The sequence below is a fragment of the Fringilla coelebs genome (genome assembly GCF_963513975.1).
Source record: "Fringilla coelebs genome assembly, chromosome: 2".
NCBI lineage: Eukaryota > Metazoa > Chordata > Aves > Passeriformes > Fringillidae > Fringilla > Fringilla coelebs.
Window position 1 is genome coordinate 86305570 of NC_140029.1, and position 24225 is coordinate 86329794.

Here is a 24225-nt window from a genome sequence, read left to right on the forward strand (position 1 = left end):
GATGGGTCCTTGGCATGAATTCAACACAGGTATTAGTGTAGGACTAGAAGCAATCTTTTAGGTCATTCAGTCCTGTCATCCATTATCTCAGCAATCCTGCTATATAATCCCCTCCAAAATTAATGAACTTCATCTTGAAAGCAGCAAGTAATTTTTTTCCTCACTGCCACAGAGGCTATTGTGAAACCACACAGCTCTGATGATCAAATATCCGATCCAGGTCGAAGTGCTGCCCTTCAAACAGGGTGATGCTGTGAAGAAGTAACGAAAATGCTGGTTTTGCCTCCTGGCAATAATACACAGCTCCCATTCAGCTCAGCGATCTGAAACACCAGTTTTCTGACTCCTAATTGATTTGGAATCAACAGGTTGCAACCATGTCTGAATCCTTTCCTTTATCTCAGCTCAATGCAGAAGTTTGTTCTTTCTCTCAAGCAATGACTTAGTCCTGATGTTTTTCTGCCAGGATAGATTATCTTCTGTGGATTTCCTTATAATCAAATCTGCTATGTTTTTCCACATATCACCTACCTCCATGGCTTCCAGCCCATGCAATACTTAAAGTGCTGGCTGAAGGCCATGATTTTAGTTGCCAAAGCAATCAGAGGATTAGTCCCTACTCTATGAAAATCTGGAATTTTTGATCTGTGAACTGCTGCATCTGCACTTCACAGCAGAGCTCACAGTGGATGGAGACTGAGGATGTAGATGTTTCAAATAAGGGGATCTGGCTGCGAAAGAGCATTTTGGAGGAACACAGGGTCTGATCACTCCTCAAACATTCTCAAAGCTTTCTATCTGAAACAGAAATTCCATCATTTCTGTCACCAAGATGACAGCCAAAGAGACAGTCTTGTGAGGATTCAGCTCAGTAATTTAATCTGCCTACAATATAAATGTTTTCTTTAGAGATATTTGCTATAGTTTCCTTTTATAGACAAATGGGAGGAAAAGGTATTTCTAGCAGGATTTGTATAATCTCTTGGGGATATGGGCTTTAGGGTGATAAAAATTGCACTCTCAAAGTAGATTTCTCTCTCCACTGATTGGAATAGCTTCAGATACTTGCTTAGATGCACAGTGCAGATGTCTGCTTTTTGCCAAGTGATTGTTTACCCTGAAAGCAAAAGAAACCAAACAGGAAGATCCTAATATTCATATATTTTAAGAAGGATTTTCACTTGCATAGAAAAAGATGTTACAGGCCTCTGTGTTCTTTTTCTGTTTCTTTACAAGCTTTTAGTGTCTTTAACACACTCAAATATTATGCTGAGTGACATTCTGCCTCTATATGGTAGATGAGGTGAATGAGTGTGGAGTTATTTTAATTTATGCTTGCACAAAGAGGAGGCGAATAGACCCCCTAACTTCTTACTTCTGCCTCAGTCATGACCTTTCTCTGTGCCCTTGTGAGAACTGCATTATCTGTTAATTTTCTGATATGTAAAATTAGAGTGACCACACTCATAGACTGTTATAAGGTCTAATTAGAAAGTGTAGTGCACTGTCTGCAGGGCAAGAAATGAGATCAGCAGCCTGTAACTGCTGTCAGCAGACCTCAAATCTACTGACAGGAGTATGTCTACAAAGGAGGTTTGAGCAATAAAATCAATCACTAGCAGAGTTCAGAATCAGGTGAAACACTGTATATTAGTAGGATTATCCTAGGGAAAACCCTTTCTCATTTATCCCTCTGGAATTTGATTGACCTGATGGACCTTTCACAGCCTTTTTTATTGCCATTTTTGAAAGATTCATCAGTGTAACATTTTTACGTGCATGGCTTACCATTCATACCATGAGCAATAAAACCAGGTTTCTGATCATGCAAGACACGCAGTTATTAGAAAACCTTTTCATTTCAGCAGTTCACCGAATGCCATGCCCTTTTCCAGGAGTGAGCGGGGATTTCTGAATTGCATTGAAAAGTGCCTTCCATGGAATGCTGCCAGCTCAAAGCTCTTGATAACCAGGACTCCCACATGCCCAACTTACCTCTTATCCATTTGGAACACCATGAAATATATTGCTCCTCATGTCAGGCTGCCACCACTTTCTGACTGTCTTTCTTTGTTCCTTTCCAGGCATCACCGTGGACAAGTTTGGGCTGATTTACTTTGTGGATGGTACCATGATCAGGAGGATTGATCAGAATGGGATCATCTCCACTGTGTTGGGTTCCAATGACTTGACATCTGCTCGGCCTCTCAGCTGTGACTCTGTTATGGACATTTCTCAGGTAAGACAGTAAGACAGTTCTGTTTTTACAGGATGCCAGCCCTCACCTTCACCCTTATCTTCATGTCTGTGTGCTTCCCCAGCAGATCTGACAAAGAGGTAAGGGCTCAAGTAGTGTTGCATTTCTGCATAGTTTATGGTATAAAATTGATTGGATCATAAAAGAATTACCCTGTAAAGACAGAAGAAAACACTTGACTGCCCTAAGTCATAGATTTCCAAGGGTGAGATTTTTAAAGGTGTCCCAGCCACAGTACTGACTTCTTTCAGAATTTCCAGTCAGTGGGAAAGCACAGATTCCTGGGAAGGCAGGTTTTGTTGCCATCATGTCTCACTATATGCCATGGACTGTATGCCATGCTCCATCATAACATGTTAGCTAATCACAGGTTTTTTTCTTTTCTTCCCCTCATCCTAGTTTGGCCCAGCACAATTTTAGACCTGAATCAAATTAACATAGGAAATACTGATTGGAGGATGTAGTGCCAAAATTAGCAACAGCAGGAAAACATGAATCTTGAATTGCATCAGATTGCAAATTGGTTGCAGCTACCATCATGCTGGGCATTTAAGTCCTGCTGCTTCAAGGTGGAGAGAAAAAAAGAAGAAGAAGAAATCTCATTTTGATTTTGATTGCTATACTGCTGGATGGTGCAGAAGAGAAATCTGTTACAGCCCAGCACTCAGTTTTGTGTGGCACTGGCCAACTTGTCAAATTGTGCCAGTTTAGGACAGTGTCCTTTGAAACCTTTGTGCCACTTGTTGTTTGCCTGACTGCAGGAATGTTGTCCTCTCCTATGAAAATATAGATCATAGCTGGAGGGCTAAGTACTGTTATTCAGCCACAATAGATGTCAATGGGGTTTCCTTTTTGTAACTACCTAGATAATTTCCATGTTCCCATATGGAATCTATTCTTGTTTTTTCCCTCTAATTTGAAAAGATTATTCTTGCTTCCTTGCAACTGGCTCCCACTGTCTGTAATTTATGAACAAGCTGAAATTATGACTTTAAAAGTTTTTCTGCCTTCTATAGAGAGGAAATTTTGATGGTTAAAGGCCACCTTGTAGTAAGTTTCTTATCTTACAGACATAATTTCTTTTTCATGTGAATTTCAGGGTCAGTTAGCACAAGACGGTCCTATAATCAGGCTTTAGAAATTATTTGCTTCCAGGTTGTGTAGCTCCTATGTAAACCAGTGTCATGTTCAAACACTACTGAGATGAACATGTATCAGCTGAAGACTTTTTTTTCCTTTCATAAAATGACAGGAACCATTTTTAGATTAACCTGTACTGAGATTGGCAGATTAACCACTCCTGTTCTAAAGAAACATACTGAATACAAGCTTAATTAAAAAATAAAATCCAGCTTGGGAAGCAGCTTTTCATCATTTACAGCAGATAGAAGGGTCTTTTCTGCCAGATCCCTGAGGCTCCCTGGGACATGAGGACATGAAATATTTAGCTGCCACTGTTGACAAGGAATGGTTTTTAAGAAATTGAAAATTCCCTTGTCAGTTCAGAATAAACTCAGCTCTTGATGCTAACTGAAGACTGCAGAGCTTAAAGACCACTGGAAGGGATGGAGGCATGAATTATTAAAGAGAAAACCACAGGCTATAATGTTTTACTACAAGAAGGGTTAAAATAGGCCAGGAGCTGAGAAAAAGAAGGAGATTTTGTAAGCAGAGAACCAGAGTAGACTGAGCTCAGCAAACTGCTTAGCAATGAAAATAAGCCTCATGCACTCAAGCGTTAGAAGACGCGATGAACTAGATACCTTACATCTGATCCTTTAAAATAAATGCTGAAAAGGCATAAAGAAGCATCAAATAAAGCATGGCTGTAGCAGAGATGTTGAACTACAGGCCTTAAAAATAAGAATTTCCTGTGTTCCTGGATCTTACTTGGTCTCTCCTTACTCAGTTTTAAATAAAATAATAGTGAAAGATGGTTTCATGGACCTCAGTCTGCTGGCATCCAGTCCTCCTTCCAATAAGGTTACAAAATGCTCCTATAAACTTAGTCACGTCAGACAAATGAGAAGAAGCAGCAGTGGAGATGGATGGTGGGAAAAGAAGGTTCAAAACAAAGAAACTATACTGGAACTGATAGGTTCCCATCAGCACAAGACTGATTGTTTTTTCCTATATAAACCTGAAATAAAATAAAATAATCAAAAAAATTCACAGCTTGGAGTTTTTTTACAAAAAAAATATGTTCTGGATTCTGTTGGTAAGCATTTTTTAGGTTTGGCAACTGAGAGAGAAGACTCACTTGAAAAGAGTGTATTGCAGAAGCAGAGCTAGAAATTAAGTCATTCTAGTGCTTACTCACTTGTAGTGTTGCCAGTCACTGTTGTAGTGGATTATCAGTGTAGAACTGGGATATGTCACTCTTGAACCCATTTTTCCATTATGCTAAAACAAAATGTGAAAATCGCCATGAAGGCACAAGTATTCTACTCCATAAACTGAAATTGCTTGAGTTTCCTGTGAATTGCTGTTCTGCATTTTTGCAGCATAAAGCAGAAAACCGTAGGTTATAACAGATATTGAAACATGCTGGCACAGCTGCCAGTTTTTTTCTATCCCTCCTTGTCATTTACCAAGAGGACTTCAGTCACTTGTGTGAAAAATCCTTTAGTAAAAGAAGCATTGTTCTGTGTGTCTGATTTCATAGCACTTCACACAGCAAAATTACAGTCCCAAGTCTCTGCTATGAGGTCCAGTTTCCGTAAGTTCAAAAAGCACAGGAGAGGGAAAATCGTAGAATGTTTTGCCTCTGTCCATCATCCTATTCCCAAGTGTTCCAGTGCAGAGTGTGGGTGTCCCCCTGTGACTGCTTCACATGACCAGGAGCTAAGCCCCCTTGCTCACAGCAGGTTATATCCTCTATGACCACCTATCAAGTAATAATTAGTTGTGGAGTTTTTCACCCATTCCCCCTTTAATCCATGTTGATTCCATCCTCATTGTGATTGATTAATACCAATCATGCACTAGAAAAATGTCTTGCTATAAAAGTTCCCGTGTGTTTTTTTACTGTGAAGGTTCGTCTAGAATGGCCCACGGATCTGGCAGTGAATCCCATGGATAATTCTCTCTACGTCCTCGACAACAACGTTGTGCTGCAGATCTCTGAGAACCACCAAGTGCGCATCGTGGCAGGGAGGCCCATGCACTGCCAGGTGCCAGGCATGGATCACTTTCTCCTCAGCAAGGTGGCAATCCACGCCACGCTGGAGTCTGCCACCGCCCTGGCCGTGTCCCATAACGGGGTGCTGTACATCGCTGAGACTGACGAGAAGAAGATCAACCGCATCAGGCAGGTCACCACCAACGGGGAGATCTCCCTGGTCGCCGGCGCCCCGAGCAGCTGCGACTGCAAGAACGATGCCAACTGCGACTGCTTCTCGGGGGATGATGGCTACGCCAAGGACGCCAAGCTCAATGCACCGTCCTCCCTCGCCGTGTGTGCGGATGGGGAGCTGTACGTCGCCGATCTGGGGAACATCCGAATCCGCTTCATTCGGAAAAACAAACCGTTCCTCAACGCACAAAATCTCTATGAGCTATCCTCACCCATAGACCAGGAACTCTACTTGTTTGACACCAGTGGGAAGCACCTTTATACTCAGAGCCTTACTACTGGCGATTATCTTTACAATTTTACTTATTCTGGTGACGGAGATATAACCCTGATCACTGACAATAATGGCAACTTAGTCAACATCCGAAGAGATTCCACAGGGATGCCCCTCTGGCTGGTGGTGCCTGATGGCCAAGTCTACTGGGTGACAATTGGTACCAACAGTGCACTCAAGAGTGTAACAACACAGGGGCATGAAGTGGCCATGATGACTTACCACGGCAACTCTGGTCTCCTTGCCACAAAAAGCAATGAAAATGGTTGGACAACATTTTATGAGTGAGTATTTTATGAATATTGGGACGGCTGACTTCATTCTGTGTTCTCTGAACCATGCAAGGTTGGTAGAATTTAATTCCCTGATCAGAATTATTGTCCAAATAAAATGGCCCCTAACAGAGAGTATTGGATTTCACGCAAACCCTAGATACTGGCAGTAGGTACATTAGAGCTTGAATAAGCTCCCTCTGCCAAGCCAAGAGTCAGACAGAATTTCTGCTGAGTTTTTCTGATTAATTTGGACACCTGGTTCTCCTTAACTTTAGTCAGAACTGGAGATTTAGGTTGTGTGTCAGAGAATTTTTCTTGGCTTTGAAAGTCTTGGAAGTATGAAAGTTCCATCAGAGCCTCTTTTTTCACAGCTTTTCACCTACCTCCTATGCTGCAGTGTCTTTGTGGAGCCTGTTTGAAGTGTTTGATGTAGAATGACAATTGACAATGACTAATGAGAGCTTGCTCTGGAAACAATTCTGTAATTAATGGACTGCTCAATTCCTCCTGTTGCAATTTCCTGCACTAAGCTTTAAAAGTAGTCTTGAAACTGTTCAAGACTATCCCCAAAGAGTTTTTAAGCAGAGAGAAGATAGGATGCCTTGAAAAACCCAGAGATGGCAGTATCTTGAATATTTGTACTTTTTCTCTGTACTACTCTTAGCAATTCCCTGCTTATAAATATCGTGAAGTGAACACATTTCTGATATAAAAAAGGACGAAGATAGATAACTGGGTGAAAAGCACCTAGAAGGATTCATCCTGCTGTTGAGAGCCCTTTCCCCTCCCTCTTCCTTAGTTTAATTTTTATTTACAGGGGTAACCTGTTTGAAATGCTCCTTTAAGTGGATCATTACCCACATGGTTTGAATGGTTACATGGAAGTGTTCAGCTGCCATAATAATAGACCCATTGTAAGAACCCAATTTGGATAGAATAGACAGTTCCCAAGATGACAAACAAAAAAGTTGCTAAGAAAAAAAGGGATTCAGGAAAGGAAAGCTGGCTAAATCCACATATTTATGTGTTGATATGTGGTTGCTTTGGTTCTCTCCTTAAAATGTTCCAGGCCCAGTTTCAAATTTCTTTGCTTAATATACACTGTTCCTGCCCTTGCCTTGAAAAGAACTGATAGAAACTCTGTGATTAATCTTTTGAAATGTTATTAGAATTTCATCAGTGTTCTGCTTGCAATTATTGTAGCAATATTCCTCAGTGAATCCAAGTTAATACTCTCCATCTCTTACATTGAATTTGCTTGAGGAAGCCCTTAGGGAGGAAAAAGATGGTGTTTTTCTCCACAGGAGTCAAAGCCAGCTATATTGTCAGAACCATTGTGCTAAATCAAGGAGGTATTTTCTTTTTGCAAAGAACCCAATAGTTCCTGCACTTGAAAACAGATGCAGCCACAGACAGTGAAGTAAACTAAACATTACAGCTAATAATGGTCAGATTTATACCTCAAACATAATCTTTTATTTTAAAGTGCAACTGAAAATATAAAGGAGATAAAATGAGACAGAAGCTCAAATCCAACTTGCTCTGTGGATATATTTGTAACAGTGATCCATTATTTCTGCTGTCCAACAAAATAGAGCATTTGTAAAAGTCATCATTCTGGTCCTTTTATGCACTTCAGAAGAGTAATAAGAAAGCTTTTTAGAGCTAAATGGAAGACAGTATTCTCTAGTGGCTGGACTATGAAAATCTTGACTAGAGCAAGTCAGCACTGTATAATAGCACAGCATCACTGAATATAGAATTGTGACTCTGCTTTCAGAGATACCTCATCCAAACCTATGATCACTTACCTATGTTTAACTGTTCCTGACAATTTCTGATGCAACTATATTAAACTACAGGGGAAAAGTCTATATCTGAATTAGTTACTTTAGCCACCCTTTACAGGCAGGTGGAGAGAAACAGGCCCATTTAAGGTGAGTTTCTTATGAGTTATGTTAGGTATTTCCTTTAAGATGAGGAGAGTTGTATTCTGAAAGTTTATCTCTGCAAAGGTAGTAGAGAATTATGAGTTCAGATTCAGATGTTTATGTTGCAGATGTCTACAGTTTGGTAAAATGGATCCTGTCAGTCATCTGAGTTATTTATAAATATTGTTAGTGATCTCAATGTATTTACCTATATTATTGTTACTGTTAGAAAGCTTTTTTTATATGCTCAGCCTAAATCTTCCATGCTTGAATTGGAGACTATTCTTTTTCATCCATCTTACCTCTTCATATCCTATCCTATCCTATCCTATCCTATCCTATCCTATCCTATCCTATCCTATCCTATCCTATCCTATCCTATCCTATCCTATTCACTAGGGACTTGGAAGGCAGATCAGTGATTTAGAGGGATTGATTCTGTCCAGGTTTTATATGTGTAACCAGGAAAAGAATATAAAATCAGACTGATAAAATTAGAATATTAAATAAGAGTCAAATATTTCAATTGCTTGCTAAAGTAGGTTTCATTTAAACAAAATATATTCTTGTACAGCCTGATGCCAGGGTACACGTGTAAGTGGGCTAAGCCTTGGCTCTCAGAGTTGTAGCAAGGCATTGTCTTCAGTGTTATCCTCACATGATTCCATGACAAATCTGTCTAACTTGTTTATTGGATGGACAAACTAAATGAATACATTTACTCATCACACTCTACTTGTAGTGGCTAGTAGGAAGCTGATTTTTTTCCCTGTGCAGCATTGATGTGACTAATATTGTCAGCTCATAAAAATGCAGTTTATGAAGAACTGTGGAAATTGAAGGCTGGACAGAAAAACTCTTCAAAAATTCATTCATGGGGAGAACAAGAAAGACTTGATCTATTTATCTCAACATGAATGAGACTGGGAAGTGTCCAGATCTCACAGCATGTCAGCCAAAGCTCTCACCTAGAGAGGTGACCCTCAATATAACAGAGAAAGGCTTGAGAAGGGTATGGGGCAGGAAAGTAAAGCTAGAGAAATTCAAGTTGACAAGAAGGAGTGATTTTGTAAGGCTGAGATGACCCAGCTGGTAGAGTAATCAACCATGAATGCAGTATATTCTCCATTTCTTTGTATCTTAGATCAGGACTCTGCTGCCTTTCTTCTAATGTAATCTCACAAGAGAGAGGATTTGCATGACTGAAACACAAGCTGCAGAGATGAATGCAGGCATGGCAGGATAAAGTCTAAATTCCTTGTTATCAAAGAAGCTGAAGAAGATGGTGTAAACCAAATAAAATGAACATTCACTACCTTCATGTTATTGGTTTCTCTGCCAGAACATCAAGAAATGCACATTGGGAAAGCTTAAGTGATTTAGAGAATTCCTGTGAACGTGAGTGGCTGGAATGTGCTCTAAGGGAGTTTTCAGTCCTGACTGAGGGGAATGCTGAAGTTCATATTTCCGTTTTGCTCATGGACAAAGAAATAAAGGCATCAAATCTAACTCTGAAGAAAAATTCCATATTTCTCACAGCGCACAATGGTTGTTTGTGGGCCAGGGCAAGTTGGACACTGTTGCCTAAAAAGTTAAGAGTAAAGTAAGTCCAGCTGGAAAATTTACCCTGCACCGGTGGCATCATGTTCTTCTACCCATGAAGAACATCCTCAAAAGATTTACCTTTCACCTGACTGTGTACAAAGGACCATAAGTCAGAAACCCATCATGACAGAGGAGTGGTGTTGTGAGAGTGGCATCACTACGTGTTCATCATGGAATCACAGTATCATAGTATGGCTTGGGTTGGAAGGGACCTTCAAGAACATCTAGCTCCAGCCAACATAGTCAGCATCTCTGGTTCTCCTCTAGGTGCTGTTCTTACCAGGGCATTTCTTAGCTTTTACCATAAGGCTGCAAAGAGCTCTGACATGTGGGCACGTTGGTGTGACTCTGCAAAGGAGGGAAGGAGGCAGGATGTACTGATGCAGTAGTGGAGGTCTGTCTTCAAGGGCGTACCAGGGAATCCAAGTCCTCCAAGGCTTCATGCTGGACTGGCACATTGTCCCTTCGTTTCTGTGGGGAAAGAGACTGATGCTGGCTTCAGAGAATGGCAGTCTCACAGCACTTACAGCTCTTCCTTTCACACATCCTACACCCAGGCCTGCTCTAACAATCCTGTTTTATCAGGTTTAGCTCTGAGTAAGACTCAGTGTGTAATGGTGTGCAGTTTCCTTTTTTGTTTGAGAGTGAAACTTAGCTCCCCACAGTAATTAGCCCGTCTCCAAAGACCTGTCTATGACTAATTTGAGGGTTTTAGCATTATATAGACCTTCCCTGCCCCTGCAGTGGGCTTGACATTAGCTGTCAGTTAATGCAATGCAGCTCAGCTTGTCCAGTAACTGGATTAAAGACTTTTCTTCCCATTGAACTGGTGACAGTAACAGTGATAATCAGCAGCAAAGGAAGTTGATCTGGAAACCCAGCCAGGGAAATGACTTCTTGTTCCACTCCTCAAGTAAAAGACAAAGGATGCTGTGTGACTACTTGCTGCTTTGTTGTTGCTGCTTTTTAACTTGACCTGAAAAAATTGCTACCAGCCTTTACAAAGTTTCTTAGCAGTTGCTGTTTGTCTGCTTCAGAATCCGGAAATTCTTATTAATGGATTTGTTTAAATCAAGAATACGGCAATTATCTTGATTAGTTCACTGAGATGTTATCACTGTACATTAACTCAATTTCCCTCTGAGCCAAAGTCAAACCTTCTATGCATTATTTAGCCCAGATGAGGCTCTTTTACTTAGGTCCTTTGTGTGTCCAATTAGTTTTGAAGGTTGCCTCCTCCCCTACAGACTCAAACACACATTGCTCCAGCCAAGCCCAGAAATTCAAAACCTTTGCATGGACTACCCAAGAAGTGGCTCACAGTTGTCTGGAGGGCAAAGGGTCTCATGGAGCCAGATCTGCAGATGAGTGGTAAGGGGAGCTTTGACCCCATAACACTGGGGGCTGTTTTACAGAGAATCAAACTCTGCCAAACCTCACACACTGTAATGGATGGAAGGTAGGAGCCAGCTGGACTGAGCATGCAGGAGGACCTTGAATGGCTTCCCAGTGACCCCCAGGGCTCAGCAGAGGTCCCCCCCAGCACCAGCAGCTTTTAGTGCCAAAGGCAGTGCCGTGGTCTGTGTGACTGTGATTTATCAGATCATACACAGAGTTTGACAGGATTTGACTTAGTGTAGTTCAGGTGAGGGTCTTGTTCTACTCCTGCAGTAGACTGGAGTATGAGAAACATCTTTGGCTTTTTTCCTCCCTCCTCTTTTAGCAAGATTTCTTTGTTACATTTGTTCCACAATTTCTACATGATAAAATGATAAGATTCTCATTATTGTTCCTCTGACAAAGTTGCAGTGAAACTCCAGTAAGTGCCATGATTAAATAGTAGTTCTCCAGTACCCTCACTAAGTCATGAGGTCATATTTTGAGCCGCTGCCCTGCCCTGAAATGAATGCCTGATAGCAATGTTTAGTTGAGAACCAAGGGTGAGTATTATAAAGCTAGAAAGAGATCTTCCTCTTCTTTTTTGGGCAGCTGGAAAGTTCAGCATTTTTGAGTATTGTCGGTTTGTCTGTTATAGATTTATTTTTAATGTTGTGTTTAATGTTGTTTGAAAAATTGGGATAAGGCGAGCTTGTTAAGAGGCACTGGGTGCATGTTGGTGTAATCACATGCAAAGTATAGCTTGCAATGTCCATTTAGACACTTTGAAACTAAATGCAATATTATTATAGTGAGTTTTTTTCTGATCTATTTGACTTGTGTTTTAAAAGGCTGATGAAATGTGAAGAGGCTAAAATGAGGAAATGCAGAAACTCAGGCAAGAAATTGATTTCTGAATAGATGGTACTAAGGATGCTCTTTAATTCCCAAGGTCCAGGTCTCTACACAATGGTAATGTGATAAATGAAAGCTCTGAATGTTTACAAGCCAACAATTAGACCTCATAAGCGCCAAATACCATTTTAATTCTGTGCATTGAACCTTAGCTAAGTACATTGCCAATTGGGAATGGATGGCAATGGATTCCTTTGCTGGCCTAATAATTGCCACTGTAATTGTAACAGCTGAGGCTTTGCAGCAGGTTTGAATGGGAGGCAGCAGCTGTGTTAGCAGGTGATGGATTCATTGCTCCAAGTGGCTGCTGTGTGCACTCCCATGCTTCAGTATTTCCTTAATTCTGGGGCTTTCAGAGCATTTGGAGAACACAGAAGTCTTAGGCTGTGATGAAAACTGGCCGAGCCTTAAATCCCGATGCTGTGGAAACAGGCTAGACAGCTTAGCTGCAAAATGAGGTGACTAGGAGAGATTTATGTTACTGCAAATACCAGGGCACACCTGCAGCTACATAAGAGCCAGTCACTTGGCCTTCCTCTCCAAGCTGAGGTGTGCCCTGTAAGGGCCTCTATAGGGCTGAAAGCAGAGATGGAAGGAACTGGCACATGTAACTTGTTTAGCATATTATCTCTGGGATGTGCAAGTCTGCACATTCCTGGGAGACTGTGGGTATGTGACAGGTATGTGTTGTGTGAGCTAAATCAGGGAAAAGGGGGAAAATGCTCCAGTTCTAAGTAGAAACAGAAAAGAGAAAAAGAACTGCTTGCCAAGAAGAAAACACTGTGTGTGTTCATGCTAATGGGCTTCCCACACCACCGTTTGCATTGCCACCACAGTGTTAAAAGGACCTTTAGTCTGGACTTGAGCATTTTACACTTCATCTGTCACCAGTTAAAAATAATAATAAAAATGGGAACGGTCTAATTGTTCTACCTTCTCATTTTTCTTTTTTTGTAAGGCAGGATCTCCTTGCAGCTGCACATCAGTAAGCTGTTCCCCCCAAAGCCAGTCCTTGTCAGGTTCCTGTCTGGCTGTTGGGCAGAGAGGTGCAGCAGCTCCTGCACACGCAGAAAACACAGATGGTCCTAGTTCCTTCTGAAGGAGGTTAATGGGGTGACTAAGGATGTGCCAAAAGTCTAATGTACTTCTGCAGACATCTTAAACCAGTTCCAGCACATCATTCCAGACTGTTCTGGCCCAAAAGGAGTCTTGCTTCTCAGGATCCAAAGTCCCAAATGGAAGTCCTTGCTTTTGATGAAGTACTGTGAGTTTTGTATACCTGTAAAAATGTAACCGCGTAAATTAAGTGTATTGTACTTTGCCATTTTGACTTCACAAGAAAAATGTGTGCACAGAGGTCTAAGTGCCAGTACGCTTTTTCATTCTATTTTTTCTTGCCATTTTAACCTAATTTGCACAAGGAAAGGTTACTGGCAGATTTCTCCAGTTGCATATTTGCAAATATTATTTATTTGCCCAGCAGAGGTGGAGTACCATTTGTGAGGGTGCTAGAAGCTCGAGGTTCAGGAATAGTGTAAAAATATTAATAAAAAGGCACTACAGAAATACTATATAAAATAATATTTATTTTACACTACATAATATTATATAAAAAGGCACTACTTGCCTTTCAGTGAGAGCATCATGCATTAAGACAAGGGGGAATGGCTTTGAACTGAACGAGGGTAGATTTTAGAGTAGATGATAGGAAGAAATTCCTTACTGTGTGTGGTGAGGCACTGACACAAGTTGCCCAGAGGAGATCTGGCTGCCCCATCTCTGGACGTGTTCAAGGCCAGGTTGGATGGGGCTCAGAGCAATGTGATCTTGTGGAAGGTGTCCTGGCCCATGGTGAGGTGGGTGAAACAAGATGATCTGTAAGGTCCCATTCACCCCAAACCAATTTGTATTTCTGTGATTTCATGAATATAAAGAGTTGGCTGTCTGCTGCTGAGGTCTGTTAAACTGAGTATCCACAGGGTTTTGAGGCTTTCTTGGGTGCACATAAGTGGGACTTGCGTGGAGTAAAGGTTTTGTGCTCACTCTCAGCATTTTTCTGAGTGCCATTCAATTAGGATAAAAAGCTGTGACTCACAGGACATTGACTCAGCACGTATCACATGAACAAGCTCTCTGCTTGCATCCTGGCTTTTGCACTCCTTATTTCCCTAACCTGCAGACCTGCTTCCTTTTATGCACCTGTTACACCAAACTCACCCGTTGGACTTCAGTGCAACACATCTAGATTTGTGACATTATTTTTAGGAGGTGAATCAGGCTTACTTTTAGGAGCAGCTCATTTTTAAAGTCTAAATTAAGCAATAGAAATAAATCCCTCACACCTACTAATCCACCAAGTCATAGATGCCAAATTCAGATTCATCTTACTGAAATTTCAGAACGTTTCTAAACTTGATTCTTCCTTTACAGTTCAGACTGATTTATATATATAGGACTATTGATGTTGTGGTAGAAGGAATTTGGGGTGTTACACAACACACCTTCAGTGATAACAATGTTTTCTCCGCTCAAAAGAGAGACTAAGTCATATCCCTTGTGTCTCGTCTCAGCAGATGGGGTAAAGAGACTGCCTGTGATGTTTTCTGTTTAAGATTCACATTGCTGGTTTAGGAGGAGATGTGCAAGTGACTGGAGACAGTACAAGCAAACCACATTTGTCTCAGTGCAAATAGGGCAGCCACAAATCTGGAGTGAATTGTTTGGTACTGGGAGCACTTTAGGTCTGGCTCTTGTGTGGAGATGCAGCTCAGATCCAGACTGTGTGCTGCTAGCTGCTTGGAAAACCTTTAACTGATCTCTGCCAAACCCTTGCAATGCAGTCCTGTTTTCAGCCTTTTCTTGTTTTGGTTTTTTTTTCTTCTTTCTTTTCCATTTTAGAAGTGGATGATTGACTGCCAGGATATCCGAGAGAAAGGGCAAGGCTTGGATAATCCATGACTGAGAGGCTGACTGTGGAGGGCAAATGCTTTCTTCTATCCTTCTACCGCCTCTTCTGCTCAGTGGGCAAGAAAAGCCTCATGTGATGATCTCTCCAAACCTGAGGGATGCAGAGATTTGCAATGAGGTCACCCACTTAGTCCCTATAACCCAAATATTAAACTTGGGCAAAAATCATCTTTTCAACCAGCTCTTCCTCACATTAAATCACTGTCACCATATTTCAGAAGTGAAGTACCAGCACTGTGTTTGAATCTGGAAAAATGAGAGTGGAAGAGGAGACAAATTTTTTTCTGTATAGTGCAGAGCCAGTCCAGTGACTGTTCACAGGTCTCTCATCAGCTGCAGTTCAAGAGTACTTTGTCATTGCCCTACCCTGCCCTGCCCGGCCTTTCCCCCACATCCCCCCTTCCCCTCCACTCCACTCTTCTCTTTGGGTTTTTGTTTGGTTTCTGGGTTTTGTTATTAGATAGGGTGTATTTTCTTATTCCCCAGCTCAAAGTAATCCCAAAAAAAGCATCAAGAGCTCCTCAACCATCTGCTCCCTCCAAGGTCTGATCATTTGTATCCAGATCCCCTGTAAGACATTTCTCTAACTTATTCTTAAAACAGTTGGACAGTGGGGTTTCCAGTGCTCCATCTGTTACTCTGCTTGGAGCAACCATGGGCCTTGAAAATGTTCTACAGCTTCTAATCTGAATTTTCATTGTTTCCATTTACTTTCTGTCCCATCCTCAGCAGACATGATAAGCAATTTATTATAATCCTCTTCAGAACACCCGTTGTTAGGGTGGCATCTTCCCACTTCCTTGCTTCCCTTTTTTCTGAATGAACTTTTTTACTTTGGCTTTGCCTCTTACATCAGGTTTTCTAAGGTTGTTCTCCTTAATGTATCATTTACATTACTTTGTCATTCTGAGGAGTGGTGCCCTTCACTGGACGCTTCATTCTTTCAAAGGCTCTCCAGTGGGTAGCACAGGAGAACAAGACCTCTCTGCTTGCCCACCATTTACTTTGCATCTCCAAGTGATAAATTTTCATAATATTATCTACTTAGTTTCATATAAATCATTCTTAATAGAGTTGTGGGCAGGACTTGAAAAAAGTCAAACATTTATCCCTGATTGATTTGCTGGAATTTTTCTGTTTCTCCCTAACTATTTAAATACCCCTTCCCTGAAGGTTCCTCTCATCAGAAGGTCCAACAGCCCTCCAGAGATTAGCCAGTAGAGCTCCCTATTGCTCTCCATTTCAGCTACAATAACCTCATTGCAAAGGTCCCTTGCCAGCCTTTTGGGTCTGTGAACCTTTTTGTAATGCCACAGATGGAAGGCATAATGATGTGTTTGCTCTCTTAACTCAGAAGGGCTCTAACACATGTGTCTGTTTCTCTTTTTACCAAAAAATAACTCCCCCAGCTTGTTAAATGCTGTGGTGCCTGCGTGTATGAAGCTTATTTTACCTGGGCCCTGGTACACAGGTGTCCACATCACAGAAACCTTCCCAGATGGTGCTTATGTTGATTCCCCATTGGAAAGGCCAAGGACACAGTAGGGGTGAAAACTGGTCTGCTTTTTTACACTTTTAAATCAATCCTTCCATATGGTCCTAGGAACAGTAAAAGGTAGACACGGGAGTTCAGCTGTGCTCAGGACTCTACACCATGTTCACAAAGGACAATTCTCTATCTGATGTGGCCAGTCTGGTCCTTGCTGCTACATTAATATTCAGCTTTTTAAATTAGATAGGGAAAAAAAATTAAATTACTGAGCTCAGGACACAACCAGACAAATCAGTTGGTGAGCTTCAGAAATTCCTAGCTCTGCTAGACAGGATACACAAGTGAGTGCTTTTCTGTAAACCACAGCATAGGAGATGGGAAATAAAGTTACTCTTTTAAACAAGAACCATAGTGCAGGTGTGAGGAGTGTTGGAAAAATATTGTTAAAATACAAGCTAATATGTATTTAGTATTTTTCTATTCTTCAATTTCTTCAGCTAAAAGCTGTGATTTTCTTCTCATGAGGACAAAAAAAATCAAGAGTGTCTGAAAGAGTGACAGTACATTTTTCTGTCTGAAAAATCTGGATGATGACTTGAAGAATTGATCTCTACTTTATAGGATAATTCATCCTTTGTTGATGCTGTTGACTTCATTACATTCTCTCTTTCAGATATGACAGCTTTGGCCGCCTGACCAACGTGACCTTCCCTACTGGCCAAGTGAGCAGCTTCCGCAGCGACACCGACAGCTCCGTGCATGTCCAGGTGGAAACCTCCAGCAAGGATGATGTTACAATAACAACCAATTTGTCAGCGTCAGGGGCCTTCTACACCCTGCTCCAAGGTGAGTTGGGCCACCATCCCTTTCCTGACCAAACTGCACACAATGGATCAGGAAACAGGCATCATCTTGATAATCCCGGCGCTAAAAGTCACCTGCATTCTCAGAGCACCAGAGCTCCCCACATGCTGGTACAGACACACACTCACACCTACTTAGCCTCATTCCCCAGCACAGTGGATGCTCTGCAGCTGTTTTTCTGCTCCGTTTTTAGTCGGTCCCCATGCCGTGCAGGCTCGTGCAGCACAGTCCTCCATCATCATTACCATTATTGTTGTAACTAAAAAGGGTTGCATAAATCAAGCCACACTTCCAACCAACCCCTTTGCTTCAGTCTCTTAATGGCTTCTGACTTTACAGTTGCTCTCCTTCTGGAACAGGCTTCCAGCTGCTTGCTGGAGATCTGATTCTTTGTTCACTGGTGTTTCGAACATTCACAAGGAAGCATCCAGAAAAATGACCATCCCTGTGCTCAAAAGGTCTGTGTTTGACATAAGAGGCAGCGTGGAGAGGCACAAAGGAGAAGTGAACAGGTGGGGTAGGACTGGTGAGACCAGTTTATGGCTGGGGGAAATAAGCACAGTTGTGCCTGTGGTAGGAAGGTAGGAAGCAGAGGACTGATTGGGTGGCGGAAAAGGGAATGAAGTGGGAAATAAAAGAGGAATAAATAGCAGGGGAGCACTGTGCTGACATGCTGGTAGTGGCAGAACCTGTACTGCACAGTGTCAGCCTGGATCTCTGGGGTCTGAAAGCTGAAGCCTCTTTAGGATCAGGATGAGCTATCACACCTATTCTCTGGGGCTTGGGGAAAGGGAAGGAACTTTCAGACTCTGCTTTCTTTACTCCCCAGATCTCATTCACTCTGGCTGTGTCTGATTACAGTGGGGGGTGAAACATTTTTTCTCCTTGTGAGGAACAAACTGCTCCAAGTGGAGCAAGCATGTTCCAGAGTGACATTTATTCCTGCATCTCCGGGATACAATTTCTTTCCCCCTCCCTGTGACAACATCAACCTTTCCTACAAGAAGGTACCTGCTATGAAAAGCCTGAAAACTAAAAACCTGAAAGTCTGAAACACTGCTTTTACCCTTCTGGAGAGGGCAGCTGAGAGGATTCCAGCCCCCTCAAGCTGTCCCCATATTCCTGTAGGGAAACACAATGACTTTCTTATTCTTTACTGTAAGACAGGTGCAACCTACCCCACCCCATCTCATTCACTCACATTAAGATGTGTGGCAACAGCAGACAAGAGGTTGGCTTCACCTCAAGAGCCTAATTAAGCAATGGAGCCCACTGTTGGGGGCCCTTTAGTGACACAATTGGTTGTGGTATGATTTATACACTCAGCACTGAAGGCACAGTTACATAATGGTGTCACAGTCAATTCTGTCATTGTCCTGCCCTCCAGCACAGGGACATTCTGGCCATTAGGACATGCAGAATTACAAACAGCTTAACTATCTTCAGAAGTATAGAATTATGAAACTGTTCTATCTGAAGAAACTCACTTAAAACAAAGATCTGGATAATGTTGCAGAAGAGGTGGCTTAGTGAACCAAAATCTTGGTGAACCTTTCAGGAAACCTGGATCACACTGTGAACAGGTGAGATCTGAGAAGGCATTTTCAGAAGATTGCAAATTCCTGTAGGATGGATTAAGGAGCTTCTACAACAGGCACATCAACACTCCAGTGGGATTATGTCTTCTGGACTAGTGACAAAGTGAGCATTTGTTCAATGCCAAAGTAGGGCAGCAGTGCCCTAGAGCCAAAGCAGTCTAAAATACAGCATTCAACGGCCCATGGATTTCATGTAGCCCTTGAGAAATGCCTTTCAGAGCCAGGGAAGAGTCTTCTCTTGGGAAAATTTTGAAAGTAGAGGATTTACATTCCCCACACTGTACCACAGCACTGGTGACAATAACCCTTCTGTGGTGCTTATGTCAAACAAAGGAAACATCATGCGTCTGATTAATTTCATGTAAGCCTTCAAGTCTTCTTCTGCTTCCCTGTGAAGGAAAAAGAGGGAGGAATATTCACTGTTCAGAGATATTTCACTGATTTGATTTAAAGCACATCTCCTAATACTTTAGCATCAAACAGCACATCTAAGAAAGGTGTAGCAGCCAACTTGCTGGCCATTCTCTCCATTTGCAGACTCAGGTGTGGAGGGGCTTTGATCTGGCTTGAGTCTGTGTCAAAGACCATCAACTTACATACTCAGAGCTAAAATACTTGGATCTGCATTGTGGATCACTGCTGTATGTTTTTTTGCAAAATCCTGTGCCTCAGTGGTTTTTTTATCACTGCTGTGTAAACTTGAGCAGTGGTTCTGCTGAGATCTCTGTGGCAGAACTCCAGCTGGCTACCACAGGAGCAGGATGAGACCCACATAAAAAAGGACCAGTTTCCTTCCCTAACTATACCAAACTGTGCTCTTTGCTGATCTTTTTCTTGAGGACAAGAAATGGTAATTTCACTGTGATCTTGTTTCCTCCTGAGCTATGGCAGAGCAACTGGTGAACAAAACCCAGCTTGCCTCAGAAAGGAAAAACACTTAATGGGAATTTTCAATGGGTGTTTTTATTCACAATTAAGAGTTTATGGCAGCCTGGGAGACAGAAATGGTAATATTTTCCAGCTTTTGAGGAGCTTCAGGTAAGGCAGTGTTTGTGTAATATGTTTTAAAGCCATTCTGCACTGAGTAAGTCTCATGCTTTTTTACCCTTCATGAGCTACTCGCTGCAGAGAAAAATGCCAACTGGAGATTCAAGGGACGGACTTTCAGCCTGCCTGATTCCTGAAGGATGTAAAAGAGAGATTCTACAGAAGAGAGATTCTTTTCTGTTCAACTTCTGAATTCCCAAATACTGGCCTCAAAATCTGATCTTTCATGAGCTAGTGGAGGCCAGATGTATAGAGACACGTGGGAGCTTAAATGCTTCTGCTTTCTCTCCAAACATGAGGACTTAGGTTGCCTCCTGAAAGCTTTCTCAAGGGAAAGGATTTGACTGTTGTTTGGGGAACTGGTTAGCATTAACTTGCTGTGCAATTTCCTGTCACTTATGAGATAGTGAATGAGCTGAGGAAAGTAGGTGGCCCCACTTTCTCATATACTGTTGTGAAATTAAGATCTTTAGGATATAAAAGCATGGAAAGTTTTCAGTCAGACTGATTTAAAACAAACATCTCACCACACAGTGTTTTAGCCTAGAGGAAGAGGTTTGAACCTGCATCCTTTGGTAAGGATTACACAGTTTTTCACTTTTTTAACCTGTGCAAGGCTTTCTGCAAGAATATGAGGTACCAGATCTCATCAGAATGAAAAAGCAATTGTCCATGTTTACTTTCCCTGATGAAATTGATGTTTTGCTCCCTTTGAGTGGGACAGGTGAGTAACAGAGTGCGTTTGGTTACAACCATCTGAAATGCTCATGCAGCCTAGGTGAGGGAGCAAACAAAGAGCTGGAGCTGTATCATCAAAGCTCAGCAAAGAACTCTTTTCTGTCTTCAGACCAAGTCCGAAACAGCTACTACATCGGTGCTGATGGCTCCCTCAGACTGATGCTCGCCAATGGCATGGAGGTGGCCCTGCAGACCGAGCCACATCTGCTGGCTGGCACCGTCAACCCCACGGTGGGGAAGAGGAATGTCACCCTGCCCATTGACAATGGCCTCAACCTTGTGGAGTGGAGGCAGAGGAAGGAGCAAGCGAGAGGGCAGGTCACCGTCTTTGGACGTCGGCTGAGGGTAAGTGAGAACCACGAGCGCTTGTAGCCTCCAGTTCCCATCTCATCAGTGCCCAGTCTCATGGCAGAAAGGGATGGATGTGATTTGTATTGTCTGCAAGAGGGATGGAGCTGCAGGACAGAGAATTTTGTCTGTTCACCCTCAGTGACATTACCTTTATGACTGTAGTATATCATTATGTCTCCTTATGTGCTCCCTTAGCCATCAAAGGTGGTGCTGCTGATCTCCCTACTAGTCCTCTGCATCCCTGGGAATGTGTGACCTCCCATCAGGCATCACAGGTTTAACCATCATCTCAGGCTGTTCAAGCAAGCCAGGGACAGTCATAACTATAAAATACCACCACCAGTTAGTGCAGGTGTTTTCTACCGGTGCTGCTGGTAGTCATAGAGCAGAGCACTGGAAGCCTTCTAAGCATATCAGGACAGGCTGGTAGAGCTGGGGTTGTTTAGTCTGAAAGAAGGCTGCAGAGAGACCTTAGAGCACCTCCCATTACCTAAAGGGGGTTCAAGAGAACTGGAGAGGGGCTTATGACAAGGGCATAGAGTTATAGGGAAAGGGGGAATGAATTCAAACTGGAAAAAAAGATAGTTTGGATTAGATATTAGGAAGAAATTCTTTTCTTTGAGGGTGATGAGACACTGGAACAGACCACCCAAGAATCATGTGGCTTCCCCATCCCTGGAATTGTTCAAGGCCAGGTTGGATGGGGCTCTGAGCAACCATAGTTGCTAGTCTAGTGGAAGGAATTTGTGCCCATGGCAGGGAGGTTGGAATTATATCTTTAAGGCCCCCTCCTACTCTAGCCATTCAGTGATTCTGTGAATAGTGTTCATTGGGAAACCTCAGAAAAAACTCTGGATTCCTGAAATTGCTAGTCTGTTGAAACTGTGGAAGAGCTGGGCTCACGAAGCATTGCACCACAATTGCTATTGTTCCCTGAAGTGTTACAAGCAGCTCCAGCCTTTCAGTACTCTCCCTCCAGGAGTGCCCAGACCTTTCTGTGCTTGAGACTGATGTGTTTTGAAAACATTGTTCCGCACAATGCACCTCATACTTGTCAGGGCTGTTTAAAGATCTTGCCCAATAAGCTGTAATTCATCTGCTAACTGCTGGCAAAGCTGGGAACTTGTAATAGCAAGTCCTGTGCACTCACCCTGTACCTTGCTAGTCTCAGAGTCACAGGCTGATGAACGGTTCCTGGGAAGCTGCTCAGCACCTGGCAAATTCAGACCCTCTGAGAAAAATGCTTAATGCTGTGTAGTGCCACCCCAGCAAAAGGACTGCAGATATTTATTCACACTTAAGCTTGGCAGTAAATATCAGTGCTCTGGTTTCAGGGTATGTGTTTCCCAGTCCTTTCTCTTCACCTCTCCCTCTCCCTGCCGCATGACCCCTGCCACTTTGGTGTGATTTTTCCTGTCTCTCTTCGCTCACACTTGTCAAGTATTTCTCCTCAATCTCTCCTCCCCAGCCTCTGTTCTTTTCCCCAAGCATCGATAGCCTCATATTTTGTTACCAGAAGAAAAAATGCAAACAGTAATGAAAGCTGAAGCTGCTCTTTCAGTGTGAACTGCTGTGCATCTGCAGATCAGTTGTCACCACACTTTTTTGTTGGGTTTGTCCTAGGGGCATTATTTTTTTTCTTTTCTCATTTCATTTCAATAACTGATGAAATTTTCAGAAAGATCTTCTTCTGAAAAGAGAGGCCTTCTGAAATCTGCAGCTGGGCCACAGCTATTTGGTGTTCAAAACAGTTTCTACTCATTTAGCCACAGCTTAGCTGCCCATATCACTTTTTATCACCCAAAATTTTGTAGTAGATTCAAACACAGAATGTGTCTGACTTTTATATTGTACTACAGTTGGAAAAACACTAGCAAAATGAATTTTCAGGCTGGTTCTCAGTATCCCTATAAATCTGCCAGCATTTATTCACATTTTGAGCCTATCAGGACCCTTCTGGTTAATCAGAAGTGCATCTTACATGGTCAGAGGACTCAGTTATGGCTGTGTTCAGGGGTTCAAAGTTGTTGAGGGTGTACTAGATGTTTTAAGCTCTGTGTCTGTGCATGCATGGCAGCATCTGCACCCCTTATATGAAAACCTGCAAGGTGCTAATTGCCTCCCTGGGGATTGCACAACATTTAACATATTCTCTGTTTGATGTTCTCCTCCTCCCTCACACCAATAATTGCTGCTTTCCCTGGCAGGAGGGAAACTTAGGAAAGTTAAATTCAACATGTTTTTGTTCATTTTGGGAAATGTTACCATTTTCTGCTATATGTGACTGTTACTACTTTCACTGTCCCCTCACCCCACTGCTCACATGAGACAGCAGCGAAGACATGGTGCTTCATGGGGAACATCCCAAAGAGGCTCCAGCATCATTTCATGAAGCCTTTGAAGTGAGGACAACAGGATCTGGACACTGTCAAAGAGTGATCCTTTCTGCTGTCATCACAAGGATCCACTTTTTATGACTTGTGCCACTTCCTCTTACGGTGTGCTTGGGGACTGGCAGCCTGTTGCCATGAGCTCAGCCACCTCCCAGCACAATGAGGCCGCTTCCACAGCTGCCTCCCTGACCCTCCCTAGCAAATAACAAAACACAGAGTTCCTTATTGCATGGATAAGGCACACAGCAGGGACTTCTGCACAGATGAAGGGAAAGGGGACAATCCTGATACCTTTTTCCCTGTTCCACCAGTGCTGACCTGGCTCTGTACTTGGCCAGGCAGCTTTAAAGCAGCACAAATATGTTAAAGCAGCCCCTTTCACTTTTGCTGTCCCACACACCCTATGAGAAGTTGTGATTCTCTATCCACCCACCTGGCAGTCAGATATCTCTGCAGATTGCCTGGCTATGAATTCCACCTATCCCTCACCAACAGCAGCAACAGACTTCATTTGCAGAGAGAGAATTAAGTAAATTATGCTTCAAGGAACAGGACTCCTTTTTTTTTTTCTTTTTTTTTTTTTTTATATTAAACAAACTGGAGTTTTTCAATAAAGAAGGATGTAAAATAATCTCTGACAATAGAGCAAATAGGACAGCAAAAAGAGACAGAGCTGCTGTCTCAGTTCTTTTATTTATTTAACCATGGTAACTCCTGTCATAAATCACATTTTTTTTCCCAAGACCTTGGCAGGAGACCTTGGTTAAGAATGGCATCAAGACCTAG

At 42.3% G+C, this 24225-nt stretch overlaps 1 protein-coding gene across 1 annotated transcript in view; it reads left to right on the forward strand.

Annotated features, from left to right (window-relative positions):
- Window positions 1-24225, forward strand: part of TENM4 (teneurin transmembrane protein 4) — a gene marked incomplete at both ends in the record, with an annotated part of 337845 nt that overhangs the window by 292961 nt on the left and 20659 nt on the right. Inside the window, 4 exons of the mRNA XM_084201037.1 lie at window positions 2085-2239; window positions 5293-6170; window positions 17122-17294; window positions 20805-21040. Of these exons, the coding sequence (XP_084057163.1) occupies window positions 2085-2239; window positions 5293-6170; window positions 17122-17294; window positions 20805-21040 (1442 nt within the window). The remainder of the gene's footprint in view (window positions 1-2084; window positions 2240-5292; window positions 6171-17121; window positions 17295-20804; window positions 21041-24225) is intronic.